This window comes from Drosophila elegans, unplaced genomic scaffold, assembly GCF_018152505.1.
Source record: "Drosophila elegans isolate 14027-0461.03 unplaced genomic scaffold, ASM1815250v1 contig_814, whole genome shotgun sequence".
Classification (NCBI taxonomy): domain Eukaryota; kingdom Metazoa; phylum Arthropoda; class Insecta; order Diptera; family Drosophilidae; genus Drosophila; species Drosophila elegans.
In genome coordinates, this window is record NW_024546167.1 from 11786041 (window position 1) to 11807238 (window position 21198).

A 21198-nucleotide genomic window follows, 5' to 3' on the forward strand; every position below is an offset into this window, starting at 1 on the left:
ATAAAATTTACCGCCAGGCAGTGAGCTGGTAATACAAAATAGTACCATGTGCAGTCGTAAATAAATTATTCATGGCCACAAAAAGAGGAAGAAAATTGCAGCAGAGCACATCGAAGTTGAATGCATTTTCAGTGCTTTCAAAGAGACCAAAAGACAATAAAAAATATTTTGTGGCATGGTTTTTGTTTCCCAATCGCATGAGTTTTAAACGCAATTGACAATTGGGAACAACATTTCGGGATCTGAGATTTGAACTGAGGAAACTAAGCAAGCGGGTCGTATCACTCAAATGTGAAGTAACATTGCACATAGCAAAATATTCGGTCCCGAAATCATTTGGTAGTCAACAATGCCAGTAGTGCATAGGAGAATAATTGCAGAAGTGAGTACCTTATCTTAAGGATATATATGTATATTCACCCGACTAATCGAACCTTCCCAAAGGATCCGGATCCAATGACGATTCCTACGGAGCTTTACTGCATTTGTCGGCAGAGCCATGCCAATGGATTTATGATGTAGGTAGCGGTTACTGCATATATACCTTACGCTGACTTAATTCCATGTCCTTTTCAGCTGCTGTGACAACTGCAACGAGTGGTTCCATGGAACGTGCATCGGCGTAACTGACGAAAAAGGTCACACCTATGACTCCTTCTATTGCAAAAGATGCCGGCTCAGGAATTCCCGGCTGAGATGCACCTTTAAAAGTAATCCAACCAATCCTGCTGTTCCCAAGGAGGATCCCAAGGAGGTTCACAAGCCCAAAACATCCAGAGTAATCAACTCAGCCGGCGTGAGGCAGCGACCACCCATTACTCGCAGGAAATCCATGTTCTGCTCGTCGACATCTCACAACCTCGAAATGGAATCGGCTCTTCCGGAAAAGTCAAAAGCGAAAACCTCTGCAGCTGTCACAAAAAATCCAAAACGGGGCAGCCAAGTAGAAGTGGCCACGAATATTGACCCAAATGCAATTGAAGCAGCCAAGACGACGGATCCAAAGTCGGTCGAAAAGACCTACGAAACGAAGGAAACGCAATGCAATTTGTTTCGAGAGTTGGCAACAGAAGCCACTGATGATCAATATCCGCCGGGAAAGTCCGGCGAGAGGGGCATCTGCTTCGCCAACACCTGCACTGAGAAGGCTCGACCGGATTCCAGATACTGTTCCGATGAGTGTGGCAATTTCACCGCCCTCACGAGGGTGTTTTCCTTCGCGCCCCATTTCGTTCCTGCTTGGGCATTGGGATGTGATGGATCGAGGCCCAAGGATTTGACGGTAGGAACGCTATTTTAGCTACCATTTGCATTTTACTTAATTTTATTTATTCCAAATTTGCAGGTTGTGAACAATAGTCAGCACAACATGCTTACGGCAAACGAATCGGAAAATGAATGGGAAAATAGTCATGTGTCAAGGGAAAGTTCACAGCCTACTGAGGTGGAAAGGAAAGCCGAATCTGAGGCTAAAAGAGCAAAAGAAGATGTAAGAGGCAAAATTGATTATTTCTCCAGAAGAAAATCGAGATCTTCGCGATATCATAGTCCCAAATCGGTAAATAACACTGATACTCGCCATAGTCCAGCAAAAAAAAATCGAATCCAAGAAGATTTAACCTTAGCTAAAACGAAAAACACCAAAAAGTCAATATCTGAACACAAAAATGCTGATTCTGAGTCACTACAAAGTTCAATGACGCAGCCAAAAGAAAACAGCAAAACTACTCATAGCCACCGAGCAGAAAAACGATATTTATCTCGTAGTTCTTCTGAGGAACCCGAAATAGTTCCCTCCAGACGTTCGAGGTTACATTCTAGGGAGATAAATACTAAGACTCCTTGTGCGTCACCAAAATCTTCCACAAAAAAATATAGATTCCAAGAAGATTTAACCTTAGCTAAATCGAAAAGCTCCAAAAATTCCATAGTTGAACACAAAAATGCTGATTCTGAATCACGACAAGGTTCAAGGACGCAGACAAAAGAAAACAGCAAAACTTCTCATAGCCACCGAGCAGAAAAACGATATTTACATTGTAGTTCTTCTGAGGAACCCGATATAATTTCCTCCAGACGTTCGAGGTTACATTCGAGCGAAAAAAATACTAAGACTCCTTGTGCGTCACCTAAATCTTCCAAAACAAGTTACAATACATCTAAAACCCTACCTAGCTCACCGAACCCATTTAGAAACATTCCTGAACAAAAAACTCAATCTGTAAAACCATTTCCTAGTACAGCAACCAACAAGTCCTACTGTCAGTCAAAAATAGCTAATACACAAAACAATATTCCTGCAAAAACAATAGTCGATAATGTTAGAAAACCTTCTAAACCAAAAAACCAAAACACTAGTCGAACAGCAAGCCCCGTTCCTTCACCCAAGCGCCTGAAATCAAAATCTGGGACAGCCAACCAAGAAAATGTGGCGATCTATTATGAGCCAAAATCAGAAAGCGAAAAAATAAAGGCTATTAGTGCCATAGTATCCACACTGTTGCCCGAGCAGAAGGCCTGTTTGGCCAGAAAGAGGAGTTTGATGAAGATGGCCATGGAACAGCAGGTGACTGCCAGGAGGAAAAGTCTAAGGGACATTCGTTAGGGAATACTGAATTTCATAAACTCTGTACCTATAATTAATTCATATAAATCAATTGTTTAATATACATTTCGTTTTGTAGAGTGTATGGCAAGGACGTATCCTTTTTGCAGCTGCTGTGAAATCCAGCAACCTTTTAAAAATATATCGTTGAAAGTGACACATTTGTTGGACCAACGAAAGTTTCAATTTAGGCACGTCCCCTGGGCGTATACGTGATGTGAACCTTCCATCAAATTTCCATCAGTCAATGGTTTGGAACAATGGCAGAAACAAAAAAATCAAGCTAAGCTTTAACCAAAACGAACATTTGCGTCTCTGTTCTGCATTTGAGATTTCGTGATTTTGTATAAATATTTTATTATTACACTCGCCACATTTATCTTATAGAAACCTAAAAAAAAACACAGATAGAATGAATTATTTCGGTTGGCTTTTGTGCCACATTTTGATTTGTTTTCGGTGTTGCCGATTTTTCACACGTTGAGAAAGTTGTTTGGCCTCCCATAAAATTGATAAACGAGTAAGCTTTTGTGGGTGTCCTAAGGATAGGTTTTTATTACTCAGTTGGTACTTTTTTATCGAGGCTTATGGGCTCTACAAATGTCATTTTCAGCATTTTCTTTTCTTTCATTATTCATTTCTAGTTTACCAACCTCGCCAATCATTCATACGCCATGTGTTACGGCACTGAAATAAAAAGAGCCGTGACAATGATTGACAGTTTTGCGCATTCCTTGCATCACAATTGAATATTTTTCCAGACCCCCTGAGTCCAGCGCAACTGTCGTAAAATATGGACATAAAAAACATGGCAATAACTACATAGATACGGCCACTAAATTTTGCATTGCACCAACTGTGAATTTTTGCTGCAAAATAAAACCGAAGTTTTATACCCAATTAGGGAACCATTTGCGGGGTTCATTAAAGTTTGATAGCTACATTTTTCGTCTCGGTTTATCCCGAAACCAAACTTTGTCTGTCAACTTATTAAGCCGATTGCAGAAATTTGAGTCGCACGGATTTCAATCTTTAAAATAATCGTATTACCGTCACGCTGCAATATGATATTTTTGTCTTTTTGTCGCCTGGGTAGGCTTGTGTTTAATTTTCCACTCAACAAAAAATATTGCGTTACTCCCTCATGGAATGGTTTGAAGACTTTCTGAGTGGGAAATTGTCTTATGTGCTTGCTTTGTGGGTAGCTCAAAAGGGAGTTCCTCGTTTTAGTCGCCAAAAACAAATTGAAACTGCCTTAAGCTGTCCTTGGTGTCTTATTAAAATTTAACCATATTTGCGTTACAGTGTTTGCGAAAAATGTAAACGGTTGGGTAAATTCCCCGGCGCAGTGCATAATTTAATTTACCTTAAGGGAAAAGGCTGTAAGGGTGGGTATTTGATATGGTCTTAAGTCAATTATAAAGCAATAAATAAAATTGAAGCTTTTTAAGGAATTTTGTTTGCAACATATTTTATAAGGATTTATTTTTTTAACTTTACATTTTCTTAATTTATTTAATTTCTAGTTTTATAAACAAAACTAATACTATTTCCTATGTTCAGTAAAAACTATTTAAAGCCATATAAAATTTTTGCCCTAGCTCTAAAGTTGCATCGATTGTTTAGCCGCCCTTTAAGCTCCACTCCATAACCCAACCACATGACACCACAACCCGTCACCAACTGTTGACATCCTCCTTTAAAAAGGTTAATTGTGTCGTTCTAATGTCTTTAGCCATCTATGTGCGTGGCTTACGTGTTCGGGGTGCCAAAAAGTAGGAAAGCAGGGGAGCCACAAAAGATTTGCCACCAGGAACACGTTTTGTTTCAGTTTCTGTCCTCAAGACAGGAAAAATGCTTTCGATCTACGTGATGCTCGTCCCTCTTTGCTTTCGCTTAATGGGGAGCAAATGGTTTTATTTCTATTTACGTTCGGTTGCAGCTTGAAAAGCTTTCAGAGGAGCACACATCATGGCAGCATTTCGGTTGCAGCTATATTTAAGTTTCATCCCAATTGATTTCAAGCAATTTTGATTAACTTCAACAATATCTGACGACTAGCAACTTCTTGGCTTGGAATAACTTGGCCAAACTTTCAGTTCGAAATCGTTCAAATAGAAAACGCTTCACCCTTTCAAAACTTAATTTTTCCTTCATTCATCACAGCAAGTGAGCATAAAGTTTTGCTCTGCATGTGAAGTTGAGAGATAAATTGAATTTAAATGTATTGAACATGATCAAGTTTTACTATCCAGCCAGTGAAATTGCCTAAGAGCTAAATTTATTCTTTACCAACCAAAGCGTTATATCAAATTGTAAACGTGTTGATAACTGTTTTATAAAATTCGGAAAAATTTAAAATTATTTGTGTTGCAATCTAATGAATCTTATGAAAGAAATTTGAGATAAGCCCAGTCAATTATCGAACACAATATATTTCCCCAGAAGCGGATAGTTTAAAAGCCTTGTCTTTCCACCACTACCTCAAGAAGTCCAGAGTCCTTAACGCACTTCCCATCTTGATTAGCAATCGTCGACTGTTTGCCCGTTTCTGTGGCCATTTGCCCTGTTTTTAGATTTCCGTTTCCGCTGGCAATGTCACCTCCATGGCAATGTCATTTCCGCCAGGAAAGGAAAAAAAGGCGCCTGGGAGGCCTTCAGTCTCAAAACTCGTCATCCTCGACGTCGACGTCGACGTCCGTCATTGTCCTTAGCGCTTCCGCGTCATTTCCATTTACAAGTCCACCGCTCGTGCTCTTTTCCCGATTCTATTTTCCGGTTGACATCTGGCACAGTCGGCAGTCGGTTGATGATGGCATCATAAAAAATGCCATCGACTGCAATATTTCCCAGCTGATTTATTAATGTTGACATTCGAGGAAGTTGGTTGACAATGCCCCTTGGCCCCTCAAAAGCCACTGTAATGGAGTACTTGCGCCTTGAACTTGAACACGAGCAAGTAACTTAGTGAATTATTTACACTTTAGATAAAATTAAAATGAAGAATTTTGCACCGTCTCAATTCGCTTCACAGCCCTCTAATTGGTTTATTCATTTCACTTTTTTTCTCTTTTTTACTTTGTTACTCTTTTACCTGTAATTAGCACGTTTCCGCTGGAAATCGAAATGCCTTCTAATTATGATGGCTATTTGAGTTTGAGGGGAATTTAAATGGACAATAAAACGATAAATTTATTTTCAGCTTAAATCTGTGTTAAAATTAAGTAAATATTTTCTCCTCCCAAAAAATATATTTAACTGGCATCCACAGTCACTCATTTATCTTATTTGCTGAGCATTTGCATCTTAAATTCGCACAAGTCACGTGTAATGCACGTGGCTTTTGTCCTGTGTTCCGAACACGTGATTGGAATTTTATTTAAAATAAATGTTTGTTTAATTCACTGTTTTTTTTTTGGTTTTTATTGTCTTAATGTTAATTATGGAGTATCAATTGCTTAAAGTTTACTGTATAAAATGATTGTTTCACTTTGGCCACATAAAAGTATTCCAATCACGTGTTTGGCGGAAGGACGTGATAAAGCCATTCATCACTCGATTTGTTAACCCCAAATTGCCCGTTTATTATCGCTGCGCAAGCTGCCTGAATAACAATTTCTCCGATTTCCCCATAAATACATAATTTAAATGCGCCAATTCATCAACTTCATGGCTCAATACCTTTTTATTTACCTTGATGTTTCTGTTCGAAAGTCCTTCACCCAACAACGCCCCGCACACGTCAATGTCTGCTCATGTGTTCTTGGCCATATCAAATTTATGCCCATAAGACTGTCTTCCCCTTTTAACTCACTTCCTTTTGCATCCATTCAATGTCAATCCCAGCCCCATTTTGACATTTTTATTGGGAAAGGATACGCAACAGGAAACGGAAACGCCGATTTGTCAATCGTCAAGATTTATTCGATACATGAATACCTGATTTTGCTTTTTGGGCACGCGATTTCTTTTGGGTATTAATGGATCAAGGCAATTTGTAACTGACTCACATGTATCCCCAAAGCACTGATTTATTTAAAGGCCTGTTTCACTTGCTTGTTGAATGCTTTTCATTTTTTTTGCATTACCTAATTCACAAAATGAGTGCTCAGAAAAATCGATCAATAAGAGCACGCGCATGGTTACCAATTGTTACCATTTTAAAGTGTCAACTGAAATTGGGTAAACATGGTGACTGCTTAATCTTTTGGCACCTGAACTGCTAACTGAAAAGTATACAAAAATCACATAATATCAGCCAAGTTATTAAATAATTGTTTTAGTTTTCGAAATCAATTGTTGCATTGCAATAGTGAACTTTTAAATTTATTGTTTACCATGTGGAAAATGTTTATTTTATGTCACCATTCTGTAGAACTACATTTCTTTTCAGCTTAATAATAAATCCAATCGATTAATAAATTAAATCTTTATTTTGAGCTAGCAATGTCAACAAATTTCAAACCTAAACATACTTTAACTAAAGTTCGCAAGTAGACGCTTGGTCTTTAAATTAACTTAATCGAAGGAAAGCTAGAGAAAACTAATCAACAGTTGGCTCCTAATGCGACTTGGCCTTGTAGGTGATTTTCCACACTTCGAAGAGGCAAATGGTGGAGTGGAAGCGATAGAAGATGGCCAGCGGCATGGAGATGTGAGTGATGATCGTCCAGCCCCAGACGCCAAAGAACTCTAGATGGGTCTCCCGGAACACGGCCCGTCCCTTGATCAGGGTGTTCACGAACCAGATGGCAATGTTGGCCACCAGCAGGAACGTGATGATCTCCCTGCCCGGCTTCCTCCGCACCTGCTTGGCCCCCTTGCACCGCCGATGGCTGGCGTGCAGGATGAACATGGTCTGCAGTGAGGTCTGCACCACCCCGAACACCTCCGCTATGATGCCCTCCACGCGATCGGGCACCGTGTCCCACTTGGCAAAGTAGCTGCCCAGAATGCTGAACATGCCGTACAAGTACACGCCGGTCTGGGCCACAATCAGCAGCAGATTGTCCAGATCCATCGAGTGGTGCTCGTCGCTGGTGTCCTTGATGTAGCGCAGATCGCGCATTAGAATCATGCCTGTAACACATATTAAAAGGGGTAATTTAATGCCAGAAATAAAAATCATAAAAATTCTTTTTTGAGCTTTTGCTCTGACTAGAAGTATATTCTCTGACAAATTGAAAAGGTTATTATAAAAATGTTTAAAAATCAACTGGTGAAATAAGTGTATTGACTAAAACTTCTTTCTTATAAATGCACATGTATAAAAACTTTGGCTTTCTGAAGTAAGCTTTCTTTCTTAATTTAAGAAGACATATTTAGTTACAATTATTTTCAGAAATGATGATGAGATTACATTTTGTAAAATTAGTTTTTCGGATTGCATATGTTTGATAGTCAGTAAATGCCACTCACCCGTTATCACAGCCGATGCGCACATGAAGTACATGAAGGTCTCCCACAGAGTAACCTCCTGAGTGGCCACCAGTTCATAGCCCGGCTGTGTGTAGAGCACGAAGTACATGATCATGGCGATAATGGTCATCACTATAATCAAGATGCCGAAGAAGAGGCCCTTGTGCGACTGCGAGCAATCCACGGAGAAGTGATGGGCGGGCTTAGCGGCAACTGGTTTGACGGAATTCTTGCGGGTCTTGTCGATATCCGGAATGGACTTGACAGTCTTCCACATCTCGAAAAGGATCACGGCACAGATCAGGGAGTACTCGATGGTGCAGGGGAACAGGAAGGGGGACAGCTGCTGGACCAGAGCACCCATAATCGTGGTGCGGGAGCAGCCACTGAAGGCAGCCGCCGTGGGCGATGGCGTCACCGTGATGTTCGCGATCACAGAACTCACATTGCCCAGCAGGGTGTTGTTGATGAGATTGTGGTGATGGTGCTGGTGCAGCGACTCATTGACCGCCGACCAGTCCGTTCTATTGCCGCCATTGTGACTGACCAAATCGTGGGCAGGATCCACCTCGTGCTGACTGATGTGGAAAATCTCGTGCTTGGTCTCCTCCACCAGGACATACAGCCACTCGCACAGGTTGGTGGCCACCATGTGCATGAGTCCGAATCGCGAGGTCACCTTATGCCGGGCCATGTCCATGTAAGTGGTGTTCAGGAAGATGAACTGCACCTGGGCGATGCACAGGACCATTCGGCAGATGGGTGTGATGGCCACGAAGACATCGCGACAGCCGGGATGGCCATTCAACTCAAAAAACTGACCGAACTCCAGGCCAGAATACACCATGGTGCCAATGGCAAAGGCAATGGCTCCCACTCTCAGATAGAAGCTACCAAAATGGGTTACCTTGTGCTTTAGATGCACATTGCTATTCTTTTCATCTAAAAATATATTAGTACTATAGTTAAATAATAATATATTAATTATAATATATTTTAATACTTACGAAAGTCCTTGAGAGCATTGAAAAGCGATCGATTTCGAAAGGCACTGATGTACAGGAAAATCACAAAGAGTATGCTGCCCACATAGAGATATACGTAGAATCCCTGGTACACATAGGTGGGTATCTGGTCGGATATAACTTCTGTGATGGGCAGACAAACGCCGAGCAGCACCAACAGCTTGCAATAGGTGGCCGACAGTGCTGAACTTATGGCATCGCTGGAAAAATATATTTACAAAATTAGTTGATCTAAATTTGTGGCCTCTTTGCATTTCCATTTTACTTACTTGCCAGTGCGTCGGTTCTTTTCCTTCTGCTGCTTGGCCTGATAGCTTTTGGCTCCATTGTCGAAACAGGCTGTGGATCCATTCCTGGCACTCGTGGTGCCGCTCTGGAAATTTATGGTCGCTGTACTGCCACTCGCTGTTCCCTGAAGGTTACTGCAAGTAAATAATAAATGTGGTTTAAATTCAGTTCATATAATCATAAAGAAATATTTTTTTAAAGAAATAAAATATTATATTAATAATGTTTATAAATTTAGCCAGCGTTAAATATTGGTTGGACTTCTGGGTGATTTGAGTGAGATGAACTCTTCTACTTCGTCTTACAAATTTTGCATGTGAACTCCAAAAAATAAATTTAAATAAGTATGTTGTTCACCCGAAACTAAAATTCAAAAATTTTATGAAGTCCAGCTAAATTTGTCCAATTAATAGAGCTTTATGAAATTTTAAATTGTATTAATAAAAATACCTTACAATAATGCCGATGCGATTGTCAATATTTTAAAAACAAAACTTTATAATTTAAATTATATTTTGATACAAAAATACCTTTGATTTGATGTGTGCTTAAGTAAAATTATATCGTTTAACTTTGTCCAGAGATAAATGTTGAAATTTTTATTTTTCCACTATTTCCTCTATTTCCTCTTCAGGTTGTCAAAACCTCAAATTTGTATTAAACCCGAAATGTAATTATGCAACCAAAGAAGTACCCATTTTTGGCAGTCCTTGGCGAAAGGAACCCGTTGCCGTCCTTCCTCCCAAAAAGCGGAGGACGCTGGGTGAGGATCTCCTGGAGGAGCAGCGATGGCCTGCGGGACACCTGCAAGGTGCAAGCGGAGTCATCGCGGTGGATCCCGATGGTGGGCAGTGGGAGGAGGGCCTGCCGCTGACTGGCGTGCTCCACGAGATCGAGGTTCGTCTGCGACTTGGCCAGCGGTGAGATGGGATGCGGCGACATGACCGGAATACTGTGGTGGCCACAGTGATCACAGGACGTTCTGGCGTAACGGATCACCTGATTCGAGGTGGCGGCCACCGAATGGGGTGGAGTTCCGGGAACCGAAGGGGGCAGCGAGTTCGGGGGGGATCTGGAGAACGAGGCCGATTTCTTTGGCGCACTTATAGTTATGTATTCACAGGCATCGGAGGATCTGTGACCGCTATTTCAGGATCGAAATAAATTAAAGGCTGCACAAGAACTCAATCCATACGTTTGGTGGCACATATACACACGAGAAAGCCGAATAGCTTGCAATAGGTTCAATGCTTTCCGATGAACTGAATCTACTTTTCGAACTTTTGATTCAATTTCATGTCTTTTACCTGACCCTGAACAAATCGTATTTGTATTTTTGCAGCTTTGATTGATTTTTGATCGATTTCTGCCCACAAATTGAGATACTATCACTCCGCTGGCTAATAAAACCACGCGTGTTCCTTTGGAAATACCTCTAATTTGTATATAAGTTTATTGATAAAAGTCGGCCGGTTGTCTCATCAATCAAGAGATAGATAAGTTTTAACTGTTTACACAAACATTAAGTGATCACGTTTTCCTTTTGTTGCCTGCAATCAGTGTCTAGAACTTGAGCTGCGGCTTTCACACACGAAAAGAAACGACAAAAAGCTTATGTCAAAGTATGACACCTGTATGGCTTTTGCAAACTATTTTATGATTAGATAAAATACTTCAAAATATTAAAATTGAAAAAAATATAAAAAATAATGCGTAAAAAATAGAACCTCAAATAACAATACATTTTGCGATCCCAACAGACTCCCTTTTATAAAACTTAATTTTTTTCTTAGTGTGCCTTATCAAATTAAATTAACATTTACGAAATTAGCTTTAGTTATTATACAATAAAAATTCGTCGTGTATATGTGCCACTGCAGTTGAGAACTTGGATCGAAAACTAACTTATTTCCTTTCGATATCACATCGTGGTGATAATGGACGCGTTGCTTAGTCCTCCATAGATTAATCGGTTCGTCGTACATGTCTTTCGATTTCAAGTTAATTAGCGACATTTCCGGCTTAGTTTTTGTGAAATTGAACTGAAAGGGGTCAGCAGACTCCAGGCACTGCTATATATTTGAACCGACCGATCAGCGATCTTCAAACCGCGATTTGCCGCGCCTTTACAGACTCGTGTCAGTGGGAAGACTGAGGTGTTTTTGAGGCAGTTACTCCAATTGTCGGAGCTATCGGCCAGACGATATTTGACTAACTGATTAGCGTTGTTATTAGCCTGCTATTTTTACCGTACGAGTACGAGTGTGATCCGTGTGTGTAAATAAATCTATTGCAGTCTTATTATTGCCTTTATTTATTAGCCTATTTGCACTTCATCAGTCAGGCCTGAAATATGTATACGCATGCTGCATATAGCGTCTTCGGTTATATACCTAAATCTTAGGTATTTCGATAGGTCTTGAGATCTGTAACGATCTGATAGCTATATCGCGTCATCATAAAAAGTTGTCAATGTAGCTAATTATCGCGTAAAGATTGCAGTAAACATCTCTGCGTTTCTATAGCAAAATTCGCCGGTTATCTCTGCGCCTTTGCCAGTCTAGATCTTCGTGCTTTGGGCTTGTTTACTGGGTCAACACTGTTTGCCGATCTCAAGAGAGGCAAATATTTACCCACATGAGTCAATTTGTGTTTTTTTTGGCTTCCCAAATTATTTCAAAGATTTTGTTAATTGTAAATATGTGACGTTATATTTACCTAAGTGTATGCCTTTAGCTAAGGTCTGTGGTTTTAAAAAAGGGAAAACCTTGAGGCTGACTCATCAGCTTTAGAGAAAGTTACGATATATGTGTTAAAATAATAACCAAAATATTATGAAAGATCTAACACATCTATAAAGTCTCTACCAACGAACAGAGCCAAATTTAATTAGTAATTCAAAAATTCACAAATCAATTAAAATTATTTATATTACAATTTTTCAACTTATTTGGTTGCAAACCTTTTTTATAACCTTTGTAATTTAACTACATTTTTAAATTGTAAAATTATTTGTACCTGAAAGTTACCGTCGGCATTCTTTCGTATTGAATTCCACTGTTGCGTTCCACCATTAATTTGGGCACAGTACTTTTATGTTTTATTAATTATTCAAATACAAATTATTTATTCTTCTGCAAATATTTCATGGACTTTCGTATTCATGATTCTTAAATAAAACCACCGGCCAAAAAGGCTGTGCAGATGGCAGCACAGTTCTTGAAAAACTAAAACCCAACCCAGACATCGATTCTTATCTGTGGGGTCTTCCTCTTGTTTATGGTACTAACATATACATAGGCACACGTAAATTTGTGGCTAGTTAATACCCAAACATTAGCAAGAAACCAAGACCAAGACACTGTTTGGTGTTATCTTTTAAAGGGTCACTATACCGACCCTGGATATTGGCTGAGTAAGCGTTTTTTTCAAATGGGTGGAAAAAAAATATTTATTGCCATTATCAGTTTCCTTAAAATCAGTGCAGTGCGCTTCTGTTTACGTTTGTAATCAATAACTTCTGTCAATATTGGTCAATACATATACATTTTTGTTTTATCGACTTTACCTTAAGGTCTCCCTACTCTTTAGACTGTACGATAAGAAAGTTGCTAGACAACAGCAGCAGTACGTAATTACTAAAATAAAATGGCCTGTAATTTAAAGATAATTAAAAGCGTGTCAGGTGGTTATTTTTGGGCTAGTCATTTTCAAATCGGAAATGGGTAACTATTTTGACAATTTACTGTTCATGAATCATAATTGCAGCTGTTAAGAACTTTTAAGCTATAAACTTTATATTTTAACATTACCATATCTGCACGTAAAAACCAATCCGTAAATCATTATTTTTTTAAATATACATTGTATTTTTAACATCAAGCCAATTTTTTAATAAGAAAATTTTACTTTTGTTTAAATAGTTTCTCTGTTTACAAGATAAATAATTAAGTAACAAATATATAATATTATATTTTATTAAATAAAACCATAATTCTAATATTATAGATTGGATTTGGAATTTCTATAGAACTTCTCAAACAAATACAGCATATTTGGGAGGTCATGGTCATAAAGTTGCACTTACCAAGCATCTGCTGCTCCAACCGTTAGAATAAGTCTGGGGATTCCTCCTGCTGGCCTCCATTGCGATCTGTTTATAATTTGTGCGACAAACTTTGTCATGTGAGCTGATGCAGTTAGTAAACCAGCTGCGGTCCCCGTTTTAAAGAATTCCCAGAGTGTGAGAAAGTTCCGTTTGCAGGACCATGACCCAAGCCAGGACCCATGTCAGGACAAAAGCCAGGACCTACACCATGACGGCACTCGGGAAAAATCCACCCCAAAAAGCTATACTCAATCGTAGAGAAATTTGACTCATGAAAACTTTCTCCTGTTACTGCTATATAGAAATTTACATTCTGCTAAGTGTTTCATTAAACTAAGTTAAAGGCTTAAATTATATACTTTTCATAGGAAAATTTATGGGATGTCTAATCAAAAGAACATGAATTTATTACTTGTTATGTATATGCTTTACAGGGTCGGAAATTTCTCCTTCACTGCGTTACAAACTTCTGACCAATTTTATAATACCGTCTGCAAGGGTATCATTATTTTCATATATAATAAAAAGTGAATCATTTAAAACTAAAAAAAAACTGATAGTATTCGAAATAGGTATATCTAGATAAAATAGATATTCAATAAACTAATCTCTATATCGTGGGTTTTTTTGTATTTGTAAAAAATTAAATTTGTTGTACATTTTTTTTAAGTGCAAAAGCCTAGACCACCAGCTGATAAATTTTCAAATTTGCATGCTAATGAATTGCCGGGCGCTGTTGTTGCAAAGTTTTTAACTTATGCTCGCGCTTGCCTGACAAAATATGCAGCATATATGGTTGCCAGGCAATATTGCCAACTAAATTGAGGTAACCGAACTAGTTTAGACCAGCACCATTAATTGCACGACGAACTTTGAGTGGCTTTCTTCATTTAATACAGGGCTAGAAGAGTTAGAACTAATTTTATGGCAGCTAATTGAATGGATATTTATCTTTCATTGTTTGCAAAATGTTTGGAACATGGTGTTTCCAGAGGTTACAAAAGTTCCTGCCAATTTCTAACTCCTCTCTAACCTCCCAAGTGTTGGGCAAAACCGGCTAATGAAAGCTTCAGATATGTGCCAAAAATGATGCCCCAGTTATTGGCTTACGCTGCGTATGAGTGCTTTAAATGGCCCGTGATAATGTGGCCATAAACTGTTGGCACTTTGGATGAAAAATTGTAAAGGAGCCAAGGGTCTCACTATATTTTTTTTTGCAAAGTCGTTGCGCCTGAAAGCCCCGGTATAGATAAGCACTTCAACTTGGTCTACAGCGCTCAATTTATTCAACTTGCTGCGACAAAATGAAAGGAATTCGAGTGCACTTGGTAAAATTTGTAGAGTGTTTTAGGCACTCGTTTAATCAGCCAACTATTCACGCATTTACCTTTCACTCCAGGCTGATTCATTCTATTTGAGTTTCCCTCGAACTGCATTCATGGATGCCAACACAGGACTTTCAATTTCAATGGGGAAAAGGCAGAAGAAAAGAGGTGACGGGTAAATTGACTGGGCAGACGCCCCCTCAGAAGTTTTTAATTTATGACAAGATGTTAATTTCGTTAGCCCACCTGTCTCTAATCAAACGCTTTTAAATTAAGAAAAAAAAAATAAAATAGAATAAAAACTGCGCCGCAGACTTGACATCTGCTGTAAAGTTTTATAAGCTTAACAAAAGGTTTATGACACTTTACCACAAAATATATTATATTTTATGTCTCTTATTTTTCTGCCCACATTTGGCTACATTTTTGGGAATTGTCAGAAAATTGAATTCGCTTTTCTTTATTGGCAGACATAAGCCTATTTAGTGTAATTCAATTTGGCCAAGTAGGTGTATAAATTGGCATTTATTTTGGCATTCATCAAGGGGCAAACATAAAATTCAATCTAAAAGAGTAATATGGTCTAAATTATGGAAAATGATGCAAAGAGGATTTAGCAGGGCTTTGTATTAAATGAATTGATGGGATGGGGCACACTGCAGCTCACGCCCATTTTGCCCCAAATATTTTGCAACGTCACGTCAAACAATTTAACTTTAAAATTTGGGGCATCTCGTCGCTTTTTCACTGATGAAGTTTTTTTTAGGATCAGCATCGCAACTCGCCACTTTGCTGTCCAAAGAAAAGTTTGACTAAACTTCAAACTTTGGACACTCAGCTGCAATACTCGAGCTAAGCGTATCTCCTCGAAGTTTGACTACTGGAAAAATGTGCATTCCGCCAGTAGGTGCCAGAATCAAAACAATAAATCTGGTTATAAGAATATATATGAAACAATTTGTGATTATATCACTAATAATAAACCAGAACTTAAGGGGGCTTAAGTTACAAATAAATATTTATTTTTAAGAAATACAAAATATATCTATTTATAACTTTACCTATTACCCAAGCACACAAATATCTTGCAAAAAGGATTTAACATGATGGCAATGATTCTCGTATTTCATGTGATAGTTCTTCACCCTGGTAATCTTGCAGTTTTCGATTTCCCAGCACGTTTGCGAAATAAAAAAGCGCGTACGTCACGCGGAGTTGGCTCCCAGAATAACAAAATCAGTATGCCACATCACAATTGCCAATGACAATCCCTCCGAGGGCTCCACACGAGCTGGGGCAACTGGGGCAATGGGTTGGAAAGCTTCCGAATGCCTTGTGGCATCGGAGGGGTAGCAGTCCCAGTTGTTTTACATTTCTGCATCATTAGGTGAGAGGGCGTCCCTGGCAATATGCTAATAAATATATGGACGTGTGTGACACTCGGCAGGCAGGCTATAAAGGCCATAAAGCAAACAGCAGGAGGACTCTAAGTGGATCAGGGATTCTTGGGCAGGATAAGCAGATAAGACACTTGGCTTTGATGTTGCCACCATGATAATGTCTTATCCGATATGTTCACTTTCACCCGCCTTACTTTGTGACACTAAATTCTAAAGGCCGCATAAATTTCGGCTAACGAGAAAGCGCCGTAAAGCAAGCTTTAAAATTTATTAAACTTCACACTCGCCGCCACTCGGTAAACAAAAATGCAATAAATATTTTATATATGTATGCTTTGTGTGGGGAATGGGGAATGGGGAACGGGGAACGGGGAATTCCCTAATGCAATTGCACAAACAGCTCGGGCCACCGCAATGCGGACGGCAAACAGCTTTGGCAGTGTAATGGTCTGTTATGGAAGTGGATCGGCGGACAAGGATTCCCAGGACTTGGGCTGCTACTGCTCCGCAAATCCTAATTTTTTGTTAGTTTTTTATGAAATGAAATAGCTCTTACTAAAATAGTGCTCAATTTAACGATAGTATGATAATAACTATATCTGACATCATTAAATGCATCGGTAATTGGCAATTTCTCTCGCCATATGAAGTTGCAGTATAAGCTGAGCTGGCATCGCACAACATAAAAGTGCCATTAAATATTAATGTACAGTCAGGCAATAAATTCAATAAATATGAAAAATGAGGCAACGCATTAACCAGTGACAATCGACCCACGCGATGAGTCAGATATGAAAGAGATTATTTTCACTGTTATCTGCCTCCCGTCAATTAAAGTGAAATCATTTCCATTCATTTGGGACTTAAAGCGTCATAATGAAAAATTATGAATAAATCTTTGGTGGAACCTTTTGAATAAGAAAATCGCAAACACTTTAACATACTAGTTTTTTTTAATAATATTTAATTAAGCTAATTATTTTTTTTAAATTAAAGCTTTTTTAATTTTTGGTAAAATGTTAAGTACTTTTTTTTGTTTCAAAAATGGTACTATTTTTCGAATGATTTCCAATACGTATACTAACTTTATAACTCTAAAATCATGCACATCATTGCAACTTCCCTTAAATATTTGGGTTGTGTTAAAGTTAAGAGTAATAACCCCTTTGATAGCATCTGCCAGGAACACAAGCAAGCTAGGAAGAAGCAAGTCAACTGGCATTGAGTTGCCTTTGGTTTTGTGTGAGCCTTTCAAAGCGGAAGTGGCATTAAGGATGGTGAATTTGCTTTGTGGGATCCTAACTAGGAGACAGAAAACTGGTGCATTCTCAAACCCCACTTCAGCCCGACCTTAACTTAAGCCAAATGCGGACTTCAATATGATGTTGAGCGGTGACAGCGGACGAAAAAGTAAACTCTGGCACACGGGTCGTATGAGCGATGCAATCGCGAATTTGCTGACCAGTAAATTAATTCGCGTTTCATACCCGACAATGTCAATTAGTTCGCGCTGGTTCAGGGTGCTCCTTCAATGTGGTTTCATTAGTGGCCAAGTTAATGGATACCGACAGTCTCCTTTTTCACTGCCCTTTTTTTAGCGGTTTGTGTGCAAGAAACTTTTCAGCTCCAATTTTCTCCTATAGAACTTTTGGTTTTTGTGTAAGTTTCTCTCGTTTAGCCTTCTGTTTTTCCCTTTGTTTCTGTCGCCTTGTTGCGTATAAATTGCCGTCAATTAGTTTAATTGTTTTCCTAATGTTTTTTCGTTACTCTCTCTCTCTTTCTCTCTCTCTTTCTCTCTCTCTCCTCATCTCTATCTCTTTCTCCACTTTCCCATTGCACTCCATTGATGGCCATCATTGATTAGTTGCGCAATTGTTTCGCTGCTGTCATTGCCTTTGTTTCATTTTTCTCAATGTCGTTGTATTTAATGGTCGTCAAATACAAAAGCTGATGACTTATTATTGACAAACCATTGTTGGCCAAAAGTACATTTATTGCAAAAGAATCAATTTTTAAATGGCTATTTTCTACTTTTGAATAGTTGCTATATATTTTAAATTGTTCTGTATTTATGTTATTATTACTTTAAGTCTGTTGAAATGGAACTTCAAAATTTTCAAAAGAGCATAAGAGGCTGAAGGCTAATAACTTTAAATGAATTGCCATAAAGAAAGTAGTTTAAATAAATTTGTAAAATTTGGTTGCAACTTAACAACTGTCTCAGACTGACAAATGTTTCCGTTTCAGCATTTTTTGCTCAAAAAAACTTTCTCGCTGGGGGGCTTATCCACGAGCTCAGATGCACACATGCAAGTGCGAAAACAAAGAGGGTTTTATTAATATTGATGATGCTCTTCTGTGTTTGCTAGACGACGCCTTCAAGTATGCCATAAATCTTTGTCAACTTTTCTGAAGCGACAAAAAAATAAAATTAAGCCATTAAAAGAGTGACACATACGTAACGAAAGTCTTTGAAATTGGCCAACAGTACTGTATATTTATAAATAAATCAAATAAAGAATCGCAAAAATTCGAGTTGTATCAGATTTTGTTATTAAAAGTTATTTTTACATATGTTTTAATCAAGATATTCTGCTTACCCCAAATTATGTTTGCCGTCATTATTTTTCAGAGTTAGTTTGAACCACACACTGCAATTGTGTTGCTTTTCAGCATGTTTTTCCAAATTTAATGCAAATTTCCAAAGCCACATGTGGACTGTGGGATTTACAATTTCATTTTTCTCACAGCCATACAAATTTTGCCATGGCAATATGTTGTGACAATATGGGGAATTTCTGCCAAAAATGTTCAGGTTATTATTTCTTTTTTTTTTTATTAAATTTCAGCTTACAATGGAATTAATATTCGGTTTGCGGAAAATAAATATAATTTTTAGAGCTGATTTTAATGAAACACAATTAATTACTTTAGCTTTAAGTGTTTTATATTTTCAAAACTCTGTCTTGGACATACAGTCACCTCAAGGGAGCCAGTGCACCTGACAGCAATAATGTCTGTCAATTTCCTGACTGGGTAACCAAATTGTATTGCAAAAATTCTAAATTAATTGCGTCGAGAGATGGCTGTGTCTCGCTTCGGGACAGCTTCCTGTTTCCGGTCGTCTGAAAGGATATACCACGAGCATCGAATCAATCGAACTAAATTACTAATCACATATGCCAGGACACAATTTGAGCCAGTTTCAAAATGCATGAAGCATCTGCGGGGGATGTCTAATGACTGAATGCATTTAGAAAGCCACTTCAAAGGCCTGATTAGTCTGGGAAAAACTAATTGTCGGTCTCATCTGGGAACTTGCACTGGGAAAGTTCAACCGAAGAGTCTGAAAAGTTTATTGAAAGCGATGATACAAAGGGCTCGAGATAAGTCCCAATTTATTTGCTTGATTAGAGGACGTTTTTGGGTCAGAGGCTTCTTTGGCTTCAATTAGATTACCTTACACTTCACATTTTCTTTGGAAAAGCTAATTATAAAAGTTGCCTTGGTCTAAACTAATACATTCACTGGCCGCTGTTGATTGATGCCTGAGCAGCTGAAATTTCGTAATTTAAATGATGGGTTCTGTGGCGGAAAGTGCACTGGGAGCAGCTGCTTTCTGACATGGAAAATTGCCTGGGTGTTTGCTGGAAAAATTTTCAAAACTTAGCAAAAAGTTGGGTCTATTCCAGCAAATGAAAAATATAAATACCCAGCCATTTATAAGCGGCGGGGGACGTTTAGAGCACTTCGAGTGCCTCTGGGAGAACTTGGGCATTTAGACGCCATTTGCCGGGATTACCACTCTCTTATGCATCTTTAGTTTTTGGCCCAAAAGTTCCACAACACATTTCCCTTTGACTGCAACCATTTAGACAAAACTGTTTTGCACCACCCATCCAAAGGATCTCACCAAGACCTTGAACCACTCGCACAATAAAAGTGAATGTCAGAAATGCCAGAAAGCACAGCCCCATGGTTCCAGCTGTGTGATATTTCGCAGCTTGGGCCGCCATAAAAGGAGCATAAGCAGATTTTATTACCCTTTTGCCCTTTTTAGAGAATGTAATCCGAACTAAGTACTGTGTACTGAGAAAAAGTTATGGCCAAGTAGATTTATTTTTTGGGGTTGAGTTGGAGAACAAACATATATTTAACATAAACTATTCCCCACTGAGTAGTTTCGTCAGTAGTTTTGGCTTCAAAGTTTAATATATTTTAAACTTCAAAATTTTAATTACATAAATAAGACAAATAAGTTAATTCGTCTCTTCATCATTTTATTTCAATTTACAGTCAATCAGTATTTATTGTGCTTTACAATTGATTTTAGTTAGAGATCCTTATAAATTGAAGATGAGCAACGACAACATTATTATTTGCTGGTCATTGAACATAAATCTTTGATTATTTTTGCAGACCCAAATCAATTAAATATCCATTATGCAAATACATTTGCCGCATCCCATCTTCATGCATATTTATGTGCCAGCACGGGAAACCGCAAGACTAACCAAAATAGAATTTTTTGGCAGCCACAATGCCCAAGTGTAAACAAATGGAGATGGGCGAAATATTGCTGTGTTGTGATTGAGGATTTCCATATTTACTCATGACACAATTTGTGTGGGTGGCAGGCAAACTGACAAACAGCTAAAAATAAACCCAAATGGCAATGGAGAAAACGCCGTTAGAAGCCGGTGAAACGATTTTAATGTCCAGCTGAAAGTTAAGCCACCAACACTTCTGGACAAAGTTCATCGAATGGGGATTTGTCAGCGTGGCATAGTGTAGGACGAAATAAAAATCTGTTGCAAACTCTGCACTTAGATTATGTAAGTTTTCGGCCAACAGGATACAATTTCATTTTGAACAGTAGCCAAACAACGGGGAACATTTCACAAAAGCCACACACAATCGAATTGAAAATCCGAACTTGCATTCATAACCGGAAATGCGTTGTTTGTGTGTGGTGGTTAAATGGCACCGGAAGTAAATCAAAGGATAGTTCACTTCCGGAATACGAAGT

At 38.6% G+C, this 21198-nt stretch overlaps 2 protein-coding genes across 3 annotated transcripts; one reads left to right on the plus strand and one right to left on the minus strand.

The window, feature by feature from the left end:
* Positions 1-328: 328 nt before the first annotated feature.
* On the plus strand, positions 329-2605 carry LOC108138614 (histone-lysine N-methyltransferase set-9). Its single transcript, XM_041710566.1, has 4 exons — positions 329-382; positions 445-518; positions 577-1282; positions 1346-2605. The coding sequence occupies exons 1-4, from the start codon at positions 350-352 to the stop codon at positions 2603-2605; spliced, it is 2073 nt and encodes a 690-aa protein (XP_041566500.1). The 5' UTR covers positions 329-349.
* A 4414-nt stretch (positions 2606-7019) lies between these two features.
* Positions 7020-12546, minus strand: LOC108138999 (proton channel OtopLc). 2 transcript variants are annotated; one of them, XM_017261594.2, is made up of 6 exons: positions 11242-11476; positions 10031-10480; positions 9318-9470; positions 9031-9248; positions 8024-8965; positions 7020-7684 (listed from the first exon to the last, which is right to left on the minus strand). In XM_017261594.2, exons 1-6 carry the CDS (start codon positions 11349-11351, stop codon positions 7167-7169), a joined length of 2391 nt encoding a protein of 796 aa, XP_017117083.1. In that variant the 5' UTR covers positions 11352-11476; the 3' UTR covers positions 7020-7166. The 2 variants fall into 2 exon arrangements, with proteins under 2 accessions (XP_017117083.1, XP_017117084.1); XM_017261595.1 differs by lacking the exons at positions 10031-10480; positions 11242-11476 and adding an exon at positions 12355-12546.
* Between the last annotated feature and the right edge of the window lie 8652 nt (positions 12547-21198).